The following is a 20836-nucleotide window of genomic DNA, read 5'->3' as shown; positions in this document are numbered from 1 at the left end:
GCTTTCAGTGGTCTTTCCACTCAGTTGCATAAGCCTCCCCAGGAGAGATTCTGATAGCCTGGGTGCTCGTCTTTTTCCATCTTAGGGATACTTCTGTAATTCTTTCAGACTGTGCCTCAGAACCACTCTGGAGCGGAACCCAAAATGCTCGTTCCGGGGCCGATTCTGAACGCCCGGGGAGTGGCGGTCGGGTACCCCACGCTGGGACCCTTTGTCCCGCACACCTGCTCCGGCGGGCGGGCGGGCGGGCGCGCGCGCTCGCTCCCGCCGCTCCGCGTTCCTTTTGTCCCGGAACGCGCCGCCGCCCCCGCCGCCCGCCTCTCGGCTTTCAGTCTCCATCCCGCGCTCAGCCCTCGCCGCCAGCCAGGCCGAGCTTCGCACCCCGCCCCCGTCCCCGTCCCCGCGAGCCCGGCGCGGGCGCGAGCGCGGGCGCGCGCCGGATGTGACGCGCAGCGCTCCGGCGCCCCGCCTTTTCCGCCGCGCGCCCCGCCCAGGCCCGTCGCTCGGCCGCGCGCCCCTCCCCCCTCCCCGGCGCTCGCTTTCTGTCAGCCGCTGTCCCTGTCCCCCTCGCCGGCGACCAGCTTCCTCTCGCACCCGAGCGCACGCACCTGCCCGACCCGCGTCCTCTTCCTCCTGCCCTCCTCCCGCCCGCCCGCCCGCCGGCCCGCCTCTCCCTTCGGGCCCCGAGGCTCTGCCGGGTCGCGGGCGCCTCGCGGCTGCGTCACCGCCGCCCCCCAGACAAGATGGACACCGCCGAGGAAGGTGAGGCGGCGGCGCCCGCGCCCTTGCAGCGGCGCCCGCGCTCCAGTCGGGCCGAGGCGCTCGCGGCGGCTCCCGCGGGCAGTTGGCTCGCCGGGCGGGCGGGCGCGCGGGTCGAGCCGAGCCGGTCCTCCAGCGGGCTCGGGTCGGAAGGTGACCCTCTGCGCGCCCCCCGCCGGTTCCCGCGGGCGACGACGACCCTGGGGTGCCAGGACTTCGGGGTCCGAGACGTGGGGTGCCTGGACGTGGGACATCCGGGACGTGGGGGTGTCGCGACGTGGGGTGCTCGAGACATGGGGGGTGTCGGGAAGTGGGGCGCTGGAGACCATAGGGTGCCCGAGGCGTGGGGCTGCCGGGGACTTGGCGGTGTGGAAGATCGGGGCCCCGGCCACCGCCATCCCGGGGTCCGCGGAGGAGGGGGCCGCAGTGCGAAGTCCGGGGGCGTTTCCACTCCCCTCCCCCACTCGTCCCCCCCCCCCCCCGTGTTCGGGTCTGTTTGCTGTTGTCCTGTAGGCCCTACCCCTGCTACACAACTTCTTTGTTGACTTTGAAACTTCGCGGAAAATACACCGCGAGGTGACGACTGCCGAGTGGACTGAACTGACCCCTGCTGTAAAACCTTGCCCTCCGCTTGCCTTAAGTGCATTGACCAGACCCGAGAGGGGACGGTTCCTAGAGACTATCCGAGGGGGGGGGAGAGGCGAATATTTACGTTCCTTGTAAATCCTTGTCACCACAAAGCAAGGGTTTGTTTGGTTTGTTTGTGGACATGTACTTTGGATGCGGTTGTTTTGAATTAGCAGAGAACACGAAAGAAAAGCAGCCACATGGGTGTAGGAAGCAGCCGCTTACCTGACGTTGTGGCAGTGTTTGTTTTAAAGCAGTTTTTAGAGTCACTGATATACTAGTGAATCTGTAGAGGAAATTATTGATCATGTACTTACTAGTGCAGATACTTACTGTTTAGATGTATTCTTGTTCGAATGAGCGTCCTTTTCAACCTCAGGGTTTATTTTACCGACTTTACATGCAATTGAACCATCAAGCACTGTATTGAAGTCATTAGAGTAATAAAAAGTTTATTAATAATGTGATGAGTTGATTTTTTAAAAAGTAGTTTACAAAACATGCACAGGAGGATCGATTCACTTTGACGTTCCCGACAGCCCTGCGGAGTGGACGTGTGTTACCTTTCGTGACTGTGGAAATGTAGGATTATTTGATAGCTTGGTTGAGGTTCACACGGGTGGTAAGAGACAGTTGACCCTATTTTCATTGCTTGTCGCTGCCACTTCATTATGCTACAGTATGGTTCTATTTAGTGAGTGAAGCTAGTCGCCATTGCAGAACTTTGGGAAAGAAACTGTTGAGGATTAACAATCACCCAGGTTGATCTTGTGTTTACATTTCTGTAGGTTTCACAGCCGTTTATATTCAGTGTGTGTCTTTGTTTTGTTTGGTTTTTGAGAAGAGTTCTCCGTACTCCTCTGTTTCAGCGTCTTGCACTACCATGCCAGGCTTTGATTTGAGTTTGTTTGTATTTTGCTCATATGTATTTAATCGTTGTTAGATACCATATGTGTGCTGGAACTCAAACCCTGGTCCTCTGTAAGAACAAGCTCTCTTAACTGCACATAATCTCCTTTGATTTAAGTTTTAATGACTAAATCTAGCATCTGTATTACTTGGCTTTGCACTGGCATATTATATGAAAACCTGATTTTTTTTTTCCACCTGGGCAGTTAGTACTTCATAGACTTATGAAATGACCACAGGTATTAGTAACTCAGGAATTGAGAAACTGAGTGTGATGTCATGAAGGAAATGGTACTTCTAGTGCTTGAAGGTACTTTTTTATATTGGGATAAGATGTAAGTGATGTTTTAAAAATGGATTTGGATATTGAACTCAAAGTAACTGATGACTTAGTGAGGACTTGGAGTGTGCTTTCCCTTTACTAACACTGTAGTACCTCTCGGGTTTAGGAAGGCAGCAACCCGCCACTACACAGGTGGAGGAACTCTGAAGGTTAATTTCAGTGAACAGCTTGCCCAAGTTCACTCAGGTAGCAAAGGCAGGAGAAAGACTCACTCATGTCAGACCCTGCATAGTTATTCATAAGTGAACTGGAGGGATGGTTCATAAGGCTCGTCAAGTGTTCCAGAGTGCGGTGGCCAAAGAGGGCACTGGATCCTGTGGAATTATTGGAGTTATGAATGGCTGTAAGCTTCCCTGTGGGTGCTGGGAACTGAACCCAGGTCCTCTGCCAGAACAGCTAGCACGCTTAATTACTGAGCCATCTGTCCAGCTCCTGTAGATTATTTCCTAAATTAAAGAAATACAATTTGTTTTCTTTTGACTACAAACTGTTTGTTGGTTTTGTGTTTGGAAAGTATGATTTAACAGAAAGCAAATTAATTTTGTTTTACTACATTTCTTTCTTTGTTTATTTATTTATTTAAAGAGAGTATGTATATATATGTATGTATGTGCCCATTTCATGGTGCAGTTATGGAGTTTAGAGGACAACTTACAGTAGTCGGTTCTCTATTCAGTCTCTACTTCAGTCATGTGGGCCTTGTGTATCAAAGTCAGGTTGTTAGATTTATTAACAAGCACCTTTACCTGATGAGCCAGACCCATTAACAACTTGTTAATAAGAGTGCATGTTGTAGGGCTGGAGAGATGACTCAATAGTTAAGGTCCCTGGCTGCTCTTTCAGAGGTCCTGAGATCCATTCCCAGCACCCATATTGCAGCTTACAACTGTTTGTAACTCCAAGGAATCCATCACTCTCTTCTGGCCTCCAAAGGTAACAAGTATGCATATGGTGCACAAATACCTATATTCATTAAATTTTTTTTTTAATGTGTTAATTTCTATTCTTCCATATTCTTCCAGAAGACCTCATTTTACTTCCCAGCGCCCATGTCAGGTGGCTCACAGCTGCCTTTAATACTAGTTGTAAAGACCGTAACTTGTTCTCTTGACCTCTGAGGCCACCCCTCACCACCCCCTGCTTGCCAACATAGTGGGCATACAGATGCACATATACAATATATATAAAGAAAAAATAAAATAGCATCTTTTAAAAATCTGTTAGCACTATTTCCTACTTAGGAAAACATTTGTTTTAAAAATTAAATATTCTATGAAAAATGATTGTTAGTAAGTACCTACCACAGAAACAGCGTATTACATTCTTCTGTTAGACCGTCATCTACAATACTGTAATGCTCAGGATGTTTGTATTTTCAGCAAAGGATTTATTTTTATAATCTCTGCCTCTTCATAGTAAATAGTTACTAAATTTTAAAGATTGCTAAAGTGCTAAGTGTATTGAGTTATATTTTTGTCAAATTGGCAAGTTTGTAATTTATTCTTGTATTTGGTAGATAACTCATTACTTGTGAATAGTTTGTATAACTACAGGTGTGTTATGCAAACTGCTGGCATCAAATCTTAAAATTTCAGAGCTAGAGGGGACCTTAGGGCATCCATCTGCTTCATTTTATGGGTCAGGAGTCTAATCTTGCAAGGCACTGAGATTTTTCAGTTTCAGAAAAAAAAGATCCATGCTGTGCTCCAAGATACAAGGGAAAGTGCTGCAGTGTTGGAATAGATGTTGCAATCAAGAACTCATATCTGAAACTCTCATAAAAATATTAAGTATTTTGCTACAATAGAACACTTACATTTTAACCCAATGATACTTAAAGCAGGCTCTTTTGTTTTCCATTTTGCTAAATAGCTACTTACAGCAATGAACATAATACAAATTTTTGTCAGATTTTTGTAGGGTACTAAAGTTCTATTTTGTGTTTTATGATGGAAAATATTAGTTTTTGTTTATTTATTTTTATTTATTTTTTTGAGACAGGGTTTCTCTCTATAGTCCTACTTGTCCTGGAACTCAATATGTAGGCCAGGCTAACCTCAAACTCATAGAGAGCTGCCTGCCTCTGTGTCTCAAATGCTGGCTGGCATCAATGGTATGCACCACTGTGCCTGGCCTTTGTAAATACTCATTTTTAAAAATGTGAAATTGAAATGTATTACAACTAATCACATTGTTTAACATTATAGCAAAAGCGTGGAGTAGTTTAAATTTAGGTGTAAAAGTAGCTTTTATTTGCCAGATGTAGTTGTCATCTCAGAGGCTTACTGCTGAATAAACTCACCCTTTCTAGTTCTTTCTGAACTCTGGCTGGCTAGTACAACTTAGCTGTTGTGGCCCAAACTCCTCTCCAAGCTGACTGATTCAATCTGGCTTCTCACCGAGTTGCTGTGCTTCATCTCTAACTCTCCTAATCTGTCTTAATCTTCTGGATTCTTATTATCTGTCTCACCTGCAACCTGTCTCTGTGGAAACTGTTGTGGTTTCTCTGTCTCTGATCTCTCTGCACTGTTACCTTAAGTTGCCTTTCCTATGCTGTTCTTGTACAAATTGAGTATATCCTGTCTTTGACCTAGTCTGTCAATATTTTCTCTGATTCATCACTTTGTCTGCTCCTCAACTAGATGACACTTGTAAACATGACTGCTTCCTTATACAAACTAACTTTACCTTCAATGTTAGGGATTAAAGATGTGTACTAAGGGCATGTCTGTATTCCATCTGGATCACACAGACCTAGTTCTTTGGATGTTATTCCTTTGCTGGGGTAGCTGTATTACTGGATTAAAATTCTTCTACATTAGGAGAAATGCGTTAAAAGGATGGGCAGACGTCAGAGTCAGATAACTAGCTAGCTTCTTTTTTAGAATGTTTTAGAAATAGGTCTTTTACTATTGTTTCCAGACATAACTGGATTCATCCTAACCCAGACTCGTGGCTCAGCATGCTTGCATTCATGAACCAAGTGTGCCTGCAGTTATCCGGCATAATAGTAAACATGTCTTTCAATTCAAATAGTTTGTGTGCTTGAATTAGGAAGGAAACAAAGTAGAGAATTTTTTTTCATTGAGCTTTAAATCTAGTTAATTTCTAGATGAAGAAGGAAAAACAAAACAAACATTAAATAAAGTATGTGGCATATATAAATAGAAGGTTATGTGCTGTGCAAAACAGCATTGAGGACAGAGCTTACCGTTTTTGACAGCAGAAGACCTAACAGAGAGGTCATAGAAGGAGTTATCCCTGCTAATGTTTTGTGGGTAGAGCAGGAATCGTCTCTAAGGTACAAGCATGCTGGGAATGTCGAGAACCCACTAGGAAGGCATGTCTCTGGGCATGGGGTGAATGAATGAACTGGGGGAGAACAGGTGCGCATCATGAAGACATTTGGGGGTGGTTGTCTATTGGAGGTACAGAGGGGGCACCAATGTAGGGCCTTCCATAGCCCTATTAGAAGGTAGGAGCAGAGGTGATATAACAAATTTTCTTGCCATTCTGTTACTGGCTATTTTTCTTTCTTTTTCTTTTTCTTTTAAAAAGATTTATTTATTATTATAAATAGGTACACTGTAGCTGTCTTCAGACACACCAGAAGAGGGTGTCAGATCCCATTACAGATGGTTGTGAGCCACCATATGGTTGCTGGGATTTGAACTCTGAACCTTTGGTAGAACAGTCAGTGCTCTTACCTGCTGAGCCATCTCGCCGGTGCCCTGGCTATTTTTCTTATGTAGCTTTTTTGCTACTAGCTGTTAACCACAGATTTCTGGGAGCTAGAATATGACTAGCTCATTTTGATCCAAGAGGCAGGGTGAAAGTGGTAAAGAGAAGAGAAGAAAACAAAACCGTGACTGGCATTGTCTATTCTTGAGCTGGCCGGACATCCAAAAACATGCCTGCTACATGGGTGAACTGGGATTCAAATGCTACGATGAATTCTTTGCTACCTAGAGACTGTTTTTGAGTTCCCTCCATCCAGTTTCTTTCAGATTAGACTGTTTGTTTCTGTAAGGATATGAAGATCACTCATTTTCAGTGTGATGAAGAATGAGATCTTAACAGGGATTAAGAAGTCAGTCATCAAGGGAAGCGGCACATGAATACCCATTGTATTTCAGTGGGCTATGGAAGTGTAAATGAAGGTAGTGGAATGGTATGTGCATAAAGCAGATCTGCATAAAGCATAGATCACTGAGGCAGTCTAAGAGGAGGAGTTGGAAGGAAATGGTCTCTAGAGTGGTAGTATCAGTCAGCAATGGGGAGGGTTGGGATTTGACCGTTGTTTTAGTTTTCAAGGATTGCTGTGACAAAATGCCATAGGCTGGCTGTTAACTGTGCACAGCCCTGGAGGCCAGAAGCTTTGGACAGAAGCAGGTGTTGACAGGTGTCCTCCTCCTGAGGGATGTGCTCTCCTTGGCTTGGGGATGGTTATCTTCTCCCTCTGGTCTTCCATCTGCACAGAAGTGTGTCCCAATCTCTTCTTACAAGGACAGTCATACTGCTTAGGTCCCACACTAACAACTACACTGTTAACTTAATCATCTTTTCAAATGTGGTCAGATCTGAGAGGTTTTTCTGGTGGGAGGGATGGGGTAGCCTGCTCAGTTCTTGTGGCTCAGAAACCAGTGAAGCATCCCCTCAACTCTTTTTTTTTTTTTTTTTTTTTTTAAAGATTTATTTATTTATTATATGTAAGTTCATTGCGGATGGTTGTGAGCCACCATGTGGTTGCTGGGATTTGAACTTAGGACCTTCAGAAGAGCAGTCTGGTGCTCTTACCCACTGAGCCATCTCACCAGCCCTCCCCTCAACTCTTATTTGCTATTGTTTAACCTCAGCATCATAGCCTTTCTTATTTTCTGCCCTTTCTTTACTTCTTCTTGATGGTGTATTCTAAAGATGGAAATAGGTTAATAAAGTACAATTTGCACCCAGTGAAGCTTACATTTTGGTATGCAGTTCTGCTGGAACATTTTTTTAGCTGGGGGATTTGGAGACACCACAGCTTTAAAGATTTTGTCTCTATTTACTGAATATTGAACACCCACTGTTAGGACCTCTGCTAACTAGGTCAATATGTTTCATTTCTTCCTTCCTAATTGTATAGTACTTGGAAGCATTGTATTAAGTGTAACATTCTGAAGGCTGTCATTCTTTGTTTCAGGAATGACCCTTAGGCTAATATGTTGCATGAGAGGGAGCTGTCTGGGAGGTTGTGGAACCTTTAGGAGGTGAGGCCTGACTGGAAAGAGGTGGATTAGGGGGCTGTTGGCCTGGAGGATTGTCAAGAGAAAGAGTGTTCATCCTTTTGGTCTGAGCTTTCTGCTTCCTCATTTTCTGAGATGTAACAAGTCTCATCGCAGACTGTCAAAGAAGAGACTAGTGGCTGTGCTTCCCTTCCACTTTGGGCAGTATCTCTTTTAACAGTGAGTCAGAATTAGTCTTCCTACATTGTTTCTGTCGGATGTTCTGTCACTTTGACAAGAAAAGTAATAGAGGATGGTTGATTCAGAGGAGTGTTCCAAGTTTACTCTCAGGACTCATTATGGTGTTTGTTTGCTTGTTTATCTAGGGTCTTTATTTGTCCTTGACTCTCCTGTGTGTTCTACCTACCTACAGTCCTGTGTTAACTTCCTACCTACAGTCCCGTGTCAGTGTCTAAATGTGCTGGAACCACATCTGTCTGTCTTTGAACTCTTAAAATTGAGGAACCACAACACTTAAGTTGTTGTCGGTTGTATAAATAGATATTTGCCCTATTAGAAAGGAAGCTGGTGTTCTCAAACTGTTTGATTTATCCTGTGTATGCACACACAGGTGTGAGTGTGGAGATCAGAGAACAGTGTGGGGAGTCGGTTCCTTTCGGCATCACACTCAGGAGTCAGGCTTGGCGGCAAGTGCTCTTTACCTGCTGAAGTGTTTTGATAGCGTTGATAAACAACCTTTAAAAGTTAAGAGTATTTAAAAGTAATGATGGAGCTGGAGAGAAGGCTCAGCAGTTCTTACAGCTCTGGCACGGGACTTAGGTTCAATTCCTAGCACTCATGCAGTGACTCAGAGCTGCCTGTAACACTAGTTGCAGGGAATCCAGTGCCCTGTTACCTTCTTAAGCACCAGGCATGTAGGTGGTGTACATACATACACATAGCATAAATAAAAATTAAAAGGAATAATGTTAGTACATGCTAACAGGATAACTTTATGACACATAGGTTTTCCCAAGGTGAAAAGCTTGACTGTAAAGTCTAGTGGTATTTTAAGTCTTTAAAGATGTTTTATATGGGGGCTGGTGAGATGGCTCAGTGGGTAAGAGCACCCGACTGCTCTTCCGAAGGTCCGGAGTTCAAATCCCAGCAACCGCATGGTGGCTCATAACCATCCGTAACGAGATCTGACGCCCTCTTCTGGAGCTGTCTGAAGACAGCTACAGTGTACTTACATATAATAAATAAATAAATCTTTAAAAAAAAAAACAAAAAGATGTTTTATATATGGATTATTAGAAGACAAATATTCACTTGGCTTTTTCATTTACTCTGTTTACCTGTTTTGGGTAAGTGAAAACTTTGGATTGAAAAGGGAGAAGTATTTTCAGATAGTTTTGTGTGTTTGTTACTATATCAAAACTTGAGTGATAATGAATCTGAAAATGTCTTTTTTTTTTTTTTTTGGTTTTTTTCCGAGACAGGGTTTCTCTGTGTAGCCCTGGCTGTCCTGGAACTCACTCTGTAGACCAGGCTGGCCTCGAACTCAGAAATCCGCCTGCCTCTGCCTCCCAAGTGCTGGGATTAAAGGCGTGTGCCACCACCGCCTGGCTAGGCAGTTGGTTTTTGACAAAAGTACAAAAGCATAGAGAAAGTATATATTTTTTTTAATAAATGATGCTGGAATAACATGAACTTGGAGTCATGGTCCTTTGAGTAAATCAAGGTTAATTAAAAAAGAATGTTAGTCTCAGTTGAAAAGCCCAAAACTTAACTAGGAGGATTTTTTGTGGTCTTGGGCTAGGTTGAAACTTCTGTGAGCTTGATCTCTCAAGAAGGATGTTGGATGGCTTTGATGGTTTGTACAAAGGTACTAAGAACGTCCTCATCTGATAAATAAACGTGTCATGTGTGTGAATGGGCATTATTTGCCAGTACTTAGAAACAAGGCACATCTGGGATGGACGTCATGAACATTATGCTAGGTGAAGAAACACGTTGCAAAAGACCACATTTTATGTGATCCACTTTGTATGAATGTCAAATAGACATTTGTAGACAAATTTCTGTATAGAGTAGATTAGTGGTTGCTTGACATGGAAGGCCTGATAGAACTGCTGTCAGTTACATGGTTTCTTCATGTCTTAAAAAGTAGTGATGATGGTCAACTCATGTTAACTTGCATACTTTGTGATTTAACTTCATGGTGTATAAAGTACTTTAAAAAGAAAGTTAAATTGTATTTGTGACATTCTAAAGAGAGTAGCTAAACTGATCTGGTAAAATGACTTTCCAAACCAAGTCTTAGACTGTGTAAGGTCTGAAGTAGGTCAGGTCTTCATTAGTAGGGCTGTGAGAAAATGATTAAGCCCATTGACAGTGCAGGAGGAGTAGGAGAGTACCTGCTTTCTCTCCAGTCCCTGCTAGCACCCTTCAGTGACAAAACTGAACTGAAAAAAAAAGGGGTGCTGGCGGAGCTTAAGAATTGAGGGGTGACTTAAGGCTGAGAATAGTTATTGCTTAAGTGTTGAGAGGTGACTTGAGGCTGAGAATAGTTATTGCTTCTGTAGCTAAGCCTTCTCCCCAAGCTACTGGCAAAATTGTCCTTAACCTCTGCAATAGGTTGGGGCCCTGTACCTGCAAATGAATTGTTTCTGCTGGTTGTTAGAACCAGAACTATACAATATTTCTTTCTTTCCTTCATTTTGCTTTCCAAAGTGTTCCTTATAGACAGACTCTTAACACAAATTTAGTCTTTCAGGAGGCCAGAAAATGTAGTTTTTAGGCTACCAAGAATAGCAGAAAGGTTGTTGTTTGCATTGATATAATCTAGAAAGGTAAGAAAATAAACTTGGGGATACATAGGGAATAAGAGTTTTAATGTTTATTATTGTGTATGAGGTGAATGGATGTGGAGTCAGAGGAAAGGTCTGTAGAGTAATTTCTTGCCCCACTCCCCCTTTATGTGGCTTTGGGGATCGGACTTAGCTGGTCAAGCTGTGCTTCAAATACAAATGCCCTTACCAGCCAAGCCGGCCGGCCAGGGAAGTGAGGTTTTCAGCAGTGTATGAAGCCTGCTTCCTAAATCCACATTTAAAAAAAAATATTTTCACAAACAAGGAATTTGGGGATCAGAGACAGGGTGTCATAGGACTTAAGTTGGCCTTTAAGTTTCTGTGGGAATGGGAATAGTCGTGAACTCATTCCACATCCCAAGTGCTACCATACCTAGCAAAAATGAATGTTTAAAAATAGAATTTGAGCAGCTAAAATATTTTATTATAATAGTAAAGTAGCAGCAAAACACTAGCTACTTTGAGAAATAAAATAGCCACCTTTTTTCTTTTGTTGAAAATAGATTTTAGGGGCTGGTGAGATGGCTCAGTGGGTAAGAGCACCCAACTGCTCTTCCAAAGGTCCGGAGTTCAAATCCCAGCAACCACATGGTGGCTCATAACCATCCGTAACAAGATCTNANGCCCTCTTCTGGAGTGTCTGAAGACAGCTACAGTGTACTTACATATAATAAATAAATAAATCTTAAAAAAAAAATAAAAGAAAATAGATTTTAAAATACCATATATTCTGATTACAGTTTCCCCTTCCACAACTCTTCCAGTTCCTCTCCACCTGCCCTCCCATCCTGATCCACACCCTTTCTGTCTTTCCTTAGAAAAATAGGCATCCAAGGAATAAAGTAAGAAGACAAAAACAAACTGGAATGGGACAAAACAAACAAGAAAAAGATGTTCCCCACAAAAAAAAAAAAAAAAAAGCACAGAAAACATAGATGCAGAAAGACACACGGAAATTCCATGAAGACATGCACAGTCCTGTAAGGTGAAAACAAAGTCCCAACACAACATTATAGATGCAAAGACCCTCCACAGGTGCTGCTGAGTGCATTTCGTATTGGCACTGCTGGCCATGGGACCCACCTTTCCTTGTGATTTGCTTTCCCAGTGAGAGCCCCCTTGGTTAGGAGCTAGCTTCTGGGGAAGGGGTGGGGGCGTATATCCACTTGTATATCTCAGTTCTAGACTCCATCTGGTTCAGACCCACCCAGTAGGCCTGTGCTTGCTGCCACAGTCTCTGAGTTCATATGTGCACCCATTGTGCTCTGTTTCCTGGGTCTTCTCCATCCCCACTAGCCCTTAGCTTCTTTTTTTTTTTAATAATTATTTTTTAATAACTTATTGCATATAAAGTTTTTTTTTAAAGATTTATTATATGTAAGTACACTGTAGCTGTCTTCAGACACTCCAGAAGAGGGCGTCAGATCTTGTTCCACATGGTGGTTATGAGCCACCATGTGGTTGCTGGGATTTGAACTCGGGACCTTTGGAAGAGCAGTCGGGTGCTCTTACCCACTGAGCCATCTCACCAGCCCCCCCTTAGCTGTCTTCTAACCAGTTCTAACGACGCCAATGTTTGCATTTTCTTTCTTAAACTGTTGTTTTTTATTTAGAAGTAGAATGTGTTTATTTTTGATTCCTGCTTTGCTTTGTTATTCTGCATTTTTCTGTGAATACTACAATTTTAAAGGAACTATATTCCATTTAGTGAAAAGTATACAATTAATGCAGATCTTTTCACACATGTAGGCTAACTACAGATATCCAGAGTAATATTTTCAATCACATATTTTTAATATTTGCCTATTATGGTTGAAGCTACTAGTTGTAAACATTTTACTGGCAGATAATAAAAGTTTATTTCCTCCAGATGAAATAAGACCAGCATTGTTTGGATCATGTTGCTTTGTATGTTCTGGGTAGGATGTGATAAGAATGGCTATGTACCCTTGTGGTCTCCTGCTCCAAATCAATGAGGAATGAGTCAAGTTTTCAGTAGAGGGCATTGAACAGTAGCCTTTAACAATACTTTTTAAGTTATGGTCATCAAAATCAGGAAAAGTAAGAAACTCCCAGAATCAAGAGAAGCCCAAGGAGATGTGACCACTAAGTGTGTGTGGGATGTGCAGGGAAGGAGCCCTAGGTAAAAACTAAGGGATTTTGAATTAACAGTGGACTTCAATGATAATGTATCAGTATTGGGTTATTAAATTTAAGAAAGTATAACAAATCCTAATAAGACATTAATAAGAGATACTATGTGCTGAATTTTGTTCAATCCCTTCTCATAACTTCTGTAAGTCTGACTGTTCTATAAAAATAAGGTCTATTAGTAATGACAGTAAATTCTGGAATCACCACATTTATCATTGACAGAACTGGGAGATGTTCAAATCATTTTACATAAATAATTTTCAAAGGAGAATAAACAGGACTGGAGAGATGGCTCAGTAGGTAAATGCTTGCTGTGTATGAGGACCAGAGTCCAGAGCCTCAACACCTGACCAAAGCCAGCACAATGGTATATCTAGTCCCATTGCTTCTGTGGAAGACAGGACACAACTTGGTAGAATATTTGGAAATGTTCAGCTTGGCTAGTAATAAATCTTTGTGATTAGCTGCTGTACTACCTAGTTATTTTTTAATCTACATTCAGTAATGTGTTTCACTATAGGAAAACATGCTGTACAAATGAGAGAGCATAACAAAGTTGAAGGAATAATTGGTAAAGATACTATCTTAGTATGTTGGGTCAAATAGTAGTTAAAAGACATGTGATGGGACTGGAGAGATGACTAATGGTCAGGAGTGCTTGATGCTCTTGCCAGGTCTAGAGTTTAGTTCTTAGAACCCACTTTGAGCAGTAACACATTACTCCATCTCCAAGGGATATAATGCCCTCTTCTGGTCTTTGAGTATCTCTGCATGAACATGCATGCATGTACAAGTAGATAATATTTATATGAAAAAAGGACACAATTCAAAGGACAGTCTCAACTATGTAGTGAATTTGAGGCCAGCCTGGGTTGCATGGTACTTTATTTTAAACAGTATTGGCACTCTCCTGCTCTCCCTGAAAAGGCAGTTACTTTCCTAAGGAAATAACTAAAATAATTTAAAAATATTTAGGTAAACTAAATATTTACCTCAGGAATAATAAAACGTCTGTTTGGATTTAGTTTTAGAAGTACCATGACAAGGCAGGTGAGATGACACAGCAGGTAAAGGCACTTGCCACCAAAGCTGATAACCTGGGTCCTTTTTCTGGGATCCACATGATGGAAGGGGAGACCTGACTGTTGCAAGTTGTTCTCTGTTCTCTACATATGAGATCCACACTACATGCACACATGCTTGCACACACAGTTAATTAATTCTTGAAAGGTATCTTGAACCTTGAGTAATCTTTGTTTTGTTTTTTAATACCTTGAAAGACTGGCTGAAGAGTAGGTGTGGTGGTTAAGAGCACTTGCTGCTTTTCCAGAGGACATGCATTTGGTTATAAGTACTCTCAGGGTGCTTGTCACCATCCTTGCACATGGTGCACATACATATAGGCAAAACATTCATAAATATAAGTTTTTATAAAACCACCACAACAGAGTAGAAAATTAATTTTACTTTCTCCTAAGATCCCAATATCTAATTAAGGATGTGTGTCAGATTCCACAATTAAAAATTTCTGTTCTCCAAAGGAAGGGTAACTGTAGTCGGGATGTTTTGAAAACAAACAATTTTGGTTTTCTTTTATCATGTCTCCATAATATTAATGGAAATGTGACTGTTTTAATACTTTTGTAGAATATATTTTCACTTGATATGGTTTAGAAAATTTAAAACTATTTAAAGAATTTTGTGTATTATAATTGATAGAAAATTTCCTGGTGTGTTCATGGTTCTGTTTTTATCCACATACTACATAGCCAGTTATATACATCCGCCTGAGGATGAACAAAGCTAGTTGAAAAGGCACTTACTTGAGTAAATCTTATATTATTAGCAGCAGAGAATGATTGTTAACTCTTGCATTAATTCATACTTTATTATATAACTGGTGGGAAACAGTGCAATATTAGAATTCCTGTTAGTGGATCCTCCTACTTGAAATCTTGCCTGTCATTGTTTTTATACAATAAAAATAAGGTAAGGAAACAGATTCAACTCTGATGTGTGTATGTCCCATGGTGAGGACTGGCCTGGAACTACTTGTTCTTCCTCTTGAGGAGCTGTGTCTAGGCTGAGTCACTCTCCCTCCATGTGGTGCTTCTGCGCTGTTTATGCTGCCCACCCATTACATCCCTGGGTTACCAGAGTCATCAGATCAACTCTGATGCCGTCTATCTCGACACCCGTGTGCAGAGATCTCTCACTTTGCTGAATTATTAGTGATGTTTGTGAGTTTGTAACCATGTATTATAATTGCCTGTTTCTTATTGTTACTCACTCTTTCCTGTTACCTTGTGTGTATGTTTTTGAGTGTTCCTACATTAATTTGTGCATATAAAAGAAAGGCATAGTAGATGTAGGATTTGGCATTGTTCTTAGTTTCAAGTACTCTCTGTTCTTGGTATTTGTTTCCTGTGGATAAGAAAAGAGTTTTGTGTGTGAATTTTGTTTATTCTACTTCCTTAATGCTGCTGCCAAAAGCATCACAAACTTTGTTATAGCCACTGAAGTCTTCAGAAGGATTTTTACAAGTATTCTCTCTATTGAGATTGAGAAGTTCCTATTGTCAAATCTTAAATTCACTATATATATTTTTTTCAATAAATGTTTTGGTTTTTGTTACAATGGGTTCTTTATCTTCCATGTCTCTGTGGAAACTTGATGTTTCTTATCTTCCAGATTTGTCATTGTTCACAGGACCATTTTTATGATAGCTGCAACATCTATTGGCCGTGGTTTTTAATTTAGGCTGGGGTTTTCCTTATGTTTGGTATGAGTGGATTTCCCATTGTATCATGGATATTTTCGCTTGTATTAAGCCTCTGGTTCTTATTAAAATGCTTGGAGTTTTGTTTTTGTGATGTCCAGGTAGAAGCTGGAAGTGGACGTCTCTTCTCACCTTTGATGTCAGGAGTGGTACTCTTGTTCTTGCTCTGTAGGCTTTCTGGAGCCCCATAAGGCCCTTCCTGATACCCAGGACTCAGAAAAGTGGCTTTTTTTTTTTTTTTTTTAAATTGTTTTTTTGAGACAGGGTTTCTCTGTGTATCACTGGCTGTCCTGGAACTCACTCTGTAGGCCAGGCTGGCCTTGAACTCAGAAATCCGTCTGCCTCTGCCTCCCAAGTGCTGGGATTAAAGGCAGGCGCCCGGCTGAAAAGTAGCTTCTTATTTGTGGAAGTTGTATTCATAATTAACCTCCCCCTCCCGCAGATCCTCTTGGCGGGTTGTGTTCTTGCTAAGTTAGGTGGTTGGTATCTTGGACTTTCATTGGCTAGGAGGGCTAGGGTATATTTTCTTCCATGTATTTGCCTTGGGTGCAGTGGTAAAAGTTGAATTAGTTGTTTGTGTTTGGGAATGTTGAGACGAACACTATTTAAGTTTTCTCTTTTCCCCCTATTCTCAGTGCATTGTTCATCATGGTAAAGGTTGGGCCAGAGAGATGAGAAAATCACTAATGTGAGTTTTCTTGTGTTCGTGTATGCATTAAGTTTAGCCACATGCTGGAGCCCTCTCGTCTAAGTAACCACAATATTATTTCTATTCTGCTTTTTTATTAACAGTTAATAAATATGCTTAGGATTTCTTAGTATAGTCTCTGTCTTAGAGTATAGTCTATGAGGGATGTATGAGCATATTGCTGGTTTTAATTTTGTTATTAAGATTTCTTTATTTTGGGCTGGAGAGATGGCTCAGTAGTTAAGAGCACCGACTATTCTTCCAGAGGTCGTGAGTTCAATTCCCAGCAACCATATGGTGGCTCACAACCATCTGTAATGGGATCTGATACCCTCTCCTAGTGTGTCTGAAGACAACTACAGTATACTCATAGACATTAAATAAATAAATAAAATAATAATCAAGATTTCTTTATTTTTATTTTGTGTATTTTGCGTATGTATGTGTACCTGCTTATATAAATGTGCAGTCTGTGCCAATATGTACAGAAATGTCAGATGTCCTAGAACTGGAGTTAGAGCTGTGAGATGTCTGATGTGATTCTAGGAACCACACCCTGCAAGAGAAGCAGATGCTGTTAGCCTCCAAAGCAATCTCCCACCCCTTGCTGGTTTCTCTTTTTCTTTCTTAGTTTTAAAATTAAATATTTCTGTTTATTGTGTGTACCTGTATACATGGGTGGGTCACACACTGTATGTGGAGGAGGTCAAAGGACAACTTTGGGGCATTTATTCTGTTCCTTTACCTTCCCATGTGGTCTCAGGAATAGACTCGAGCCATCTGTCAGGCATACATAGCAGGTACTTTGACTTGTTGAGCTACCTCACTAGTTCCATATTGCTGTCTGAAAGCGTCTTCATTTATTTTTTGTGGCTAGCCATGGTGTATGCTTGGGTTTATTGATTTGTTTGTATTTCCATTTAGGAGTTGTTTGTTTACCATTTTGATATAATTTTGTTTTGTACTTGTAAAGGTGGTTTCCATGGTTCTGAAATGAAATGGATGAGCAGTCTACAGTTACCGTCCCCTTTTTTTTTTCCTAGAGATTTAGTCAGCTTGTAGGAGGCCCTTAATAATACCTTTACAGATCTATTCAGAAAGAGTTATTATCATTATCTCTCTCTCTCACACACACACCTCTACTACTACTACCTCCAAAGAGCCAAAAAAAAAAAAAAAAAAAGTATCAGAACAACTACTAATGAGCAGTGGTTCTCAAACTTGAAAAAAAGAAAGGAAGAAAGCAACCAAGCAAGCACTCACAAGTACATCAGTGCATATGTGGAGGTCACAGGGCAACGTCCAGGAGCTGATTATTGAGATGCAGCGGCTGTGCTGTGTGCTCCAGGCTAAGTAGGCAGTCTGTGAGCTTCCAGGCTTTGGTCTGCATTACCTTTCTTGCTATACAGGTGCTGGGATTGCAGATGCAGGCGACTGCATGGAGCTTTTAATATGACTTCGAGAGGTCCCACTGCAGTTGTCAGACTTTAACATATGTTTATACTTTTAAAGACTTGTAAGAGTTTTATTTGTTGTATTAGAAAATAAAGTGGATCTTCTAAATTCCCCAATTTGGTTAAAAGAGTGGGTTTTGTTTCTTGTTTTTTTTTTTTTTTAATTGTTTTGAGGCAGAATTCTTCTATGTTCCCCTGACTGTCTTGAAACTTGCTGTGTAGATCAGGTGGTTGCCCTTGAGTGCAAAGAGCCACCAGCCTCTGCCTCCCAAGTGCTAGGAATAAAGGAGTGTGCCACCAAGCCTGGTTTATACTTACAATGTTTTAAATGTCTAGTTAATAAAACAACGGCTTTTTTTTTTTTTTTAAGTCTGTGGAAGCATCCAATATATTGTATCATGTGCTCTCTACTGATGCTACTGTAAGCTGGGTATGGTGATATATTGGAAGCATTTGGAGACTGTCACAGGAGAGCAGAGTTCAAGGTTAACCTGGGCTACATAATGGGATCCTATCTTAAAAGAAAAAGAAGGAAAGAACAGAAAGAGAGACCTCTGTAAACTGGCTCATCAGTGAGTGAAGAGAGATTGTCACTCAGGATTGTTAGAAGGAAGTTCTAACCTTTCAGTCTCCGAATAAGGAAGGGACTCTACAAACTCCAAGGATCCAGGTCTCTGCCACACATTAGAGCTTTGGAGATTGAGTTTACGTTGGTTGTCTATACATGACACTGTGTTTGTTGGTTTGTCTCTGAGGTGGATTGAGGCCTTCTGAAAAAATCAGTGTCCTCTCTAGGTGTGCATTGGGCCCCCTAAGGAGATTTCCCTACCTCAGTCCTCCTTGTCCAGTCTCCTTTCTACACAGACAGACACCACTGGAGTTTGCCATTGCCTTGATCCCAGCACTGCTTTCTCAGGTCACACAGAGCTGAGTTGCCTTGGACCAATCAGCTATGGCCATGTGTTTTTTTCTTTTTTTTTTTTTTAAGATTTATTTATTTATTATATGTAAGTAAGTACACTCCAGAAGAGGGAGTCAGATCTTGGTACGGATGGTTATGAGCCACCATGTGGTTGCTGGGATTTGAACTCTGGACCTTCAGAAGAGCAGTCGGGTGCTCTTACCCACTGAGCCATCTCACCAGCCCGGCCATGTGTTTTCTTATTCACTCTTGTCCTTCTCTCTTGCTGACTACAGTGTTCCAGTAAGTTCCAGATTTTGTTCATTTCCAATTCATACTTGGTAGCTGACCAGTTACTGTGTCCCTCCCTGGAGGGTGGGTAATGTGACAACCCCATTTGTGTGAGCCTGGCTGTGTTACTGCTGTCTTTCTTTGCATCATGTTCTAATGAAATTCAAAGGAGGGCTGTTGATACAGGATCCCATATCTGGGGCTGATCCATCTGTATTAACATCATCCTGACTACTTTGTTGATCTACATTAATGAATAATTATGTCAGTACTCAGTATAGTGGTGACATTGGGCAGCATTTATCTCCTGCCTGGGTAACTGGTTATTTATCCAGGATACTCATCTGCATCCATGGTGCTAGTGGCTCTGGTACTTGTAGATAACAGATCAGCTGTAAGCACCAGTACCTTTATGTGTTGGTTGCACTGCCTACTGTGGCAGTGACTAACCTGGAATCCAGGTGATGGGGAATTTTCACTCATTCCACAGAGGGGGCATGCTAAACTAATATCAGAGGAGGGCAGGGGCATGCATATCAGTAGCTCCAAGTAGGAAAAGGGGCAGTGAGTGGAAGCTCACTGAATTCTACCACAGAGACTGAGCTCTGAGATAGCTCTTTTGTGACTCTTCCATATAGGTAAAGAGACTCTAGTTGCTTGGTTACCTGGGAGAGTAGTCTAATGACCAGTTAGGTTTTCCTGACTATTTGGTGTCCCTCAGCTTGGATAAGTGCCATTCTGTCACTCAAGAATGAGCAACCAGAGAGTCTGTAATGATAGCAAGTGTCTGGGACGGTGCAGCATAGTCCTCAGCTTATGTGCTTCTAATCCAGAGAATACCACAGACCTCTCTCTCTCAGTTCATTAGTGGAGCTGGGATCATCAGGGTTGCCATTCCTCTTCACTGAGTGAGGAGTTGCCTGTAAGAGAGCAAGTCAGAAACAAACATTGTGTCTTTGTCCCTTTTGCACATTGACAGTTGCCCTGGGAGTAATTGTCATTTGGCCATGAGGGTCAGGCGAGAAAACAGTCTTAAGTAATCGCAGTAGTCAAATTTCAGAATGTGGCACTGCAGAGGAGCTTTTAGGAGAAATGGGCAAGAGAATGCAAAAGATCTCTTAAAGATTTCTTCCATGCTGATGCTGGCCTCAGCAGATGGGAGGGCAGGGTGTGTGTGCCTAGAGCCCTTAGGTGCTGGGGCAGGGAGTGCAGAGCGTTCCTTAGTTGCTGACTCCAGCCCTGGGCTGCTGTAGCTTCTGCTTAAAGAAGCTCCTGGTTCCTCATTCTCTGGTGGGAGTCTACATGGTTCTGAGGTGCTGTCCCAAATCCTAAGTGTGTGTGTGCACACTTGCCTGTTTGGAAAGGGAATCTACTGTGGGTTCCTCTGCTGTTTCCACCTTAAGTCCTCAGACATGATTTTAAAAAATATTATTTTTAAAATTTTCTTATTTATGTGTATGGGTATTTTGCCTTTGTGCACCATGCCTATGGGGGCCAGAAGAGGACATCTTGTCCCCTGAAACTGAGTTACAGACATTTGTGAGCCACCAAGTGAGTGCTAGGAATCAAATCCTCCAGAATAGCAGCCAGTGCCCTTAACTACTGAGGCATCGCTCTAGATCTCTGAACATTTTTAGAAATAATCCTATTTTAAAAATATTTTTTAGGGACCCTGATATAGCGGCCTCTTGTGAGGCTATGCCAGTGCCTGGCAAACACAGAAGTGGATGCTCACAGTCAGCTATTGGATGGAACACGAGGCCCCCAATGNAGGAGCTAGAGAAAGTACCCAAGGAGCTGAAGGGGGCTGCAACCCTATAGGTGGAACAACAATATGAACTAACCAGTACCCCC

General features: G+C 42.1%; 1 protein-coding gene across 2 annotated transcripts in view; it reads left to right on the top strand.

Moving 5' to 3' along the window:
• The first annotated feature begins 523 nt into the window (after window positions 1-523).
• The window catches only part of March6 (membrane associated ring-CH-type finger 6), a 73629-nt gene continuing 53316 nt past the window's right edge, over window positions 524-20836 (top strand). The window contains exon 1 of one of the 2 annotated variants that reach the window (XM_029543877.1): window positions 524-762. In XM_029543877.1, the coding sequence (XP_029399737.1) occupies window positions 744-762 (19 nt within the window). In that variant the 5' untranslated portion in view covers window positions 524-743. The remainder of the gene's footprint in view (window positions 763-20836) is intronic. The other variant, XM_021208272.2, reaches the window with a different exon arrangement.

This window comes from Mus pahari, chromosome 11 (genome assembly GCF_900095145.1).
Source record: "Mus pahari chromosome 11, PAHARI_EIJ_v1.1, whole genome shotgun sequence".
Taxonomy (NCBI): Eukaryota; Metazoa; Chordata; class Mammalia; order Rodentia; family Muridae; genus Mus; species Mus pahari.
This window is presented reverse-complemented; position numbering and strand designations above follow the sequence as displayed.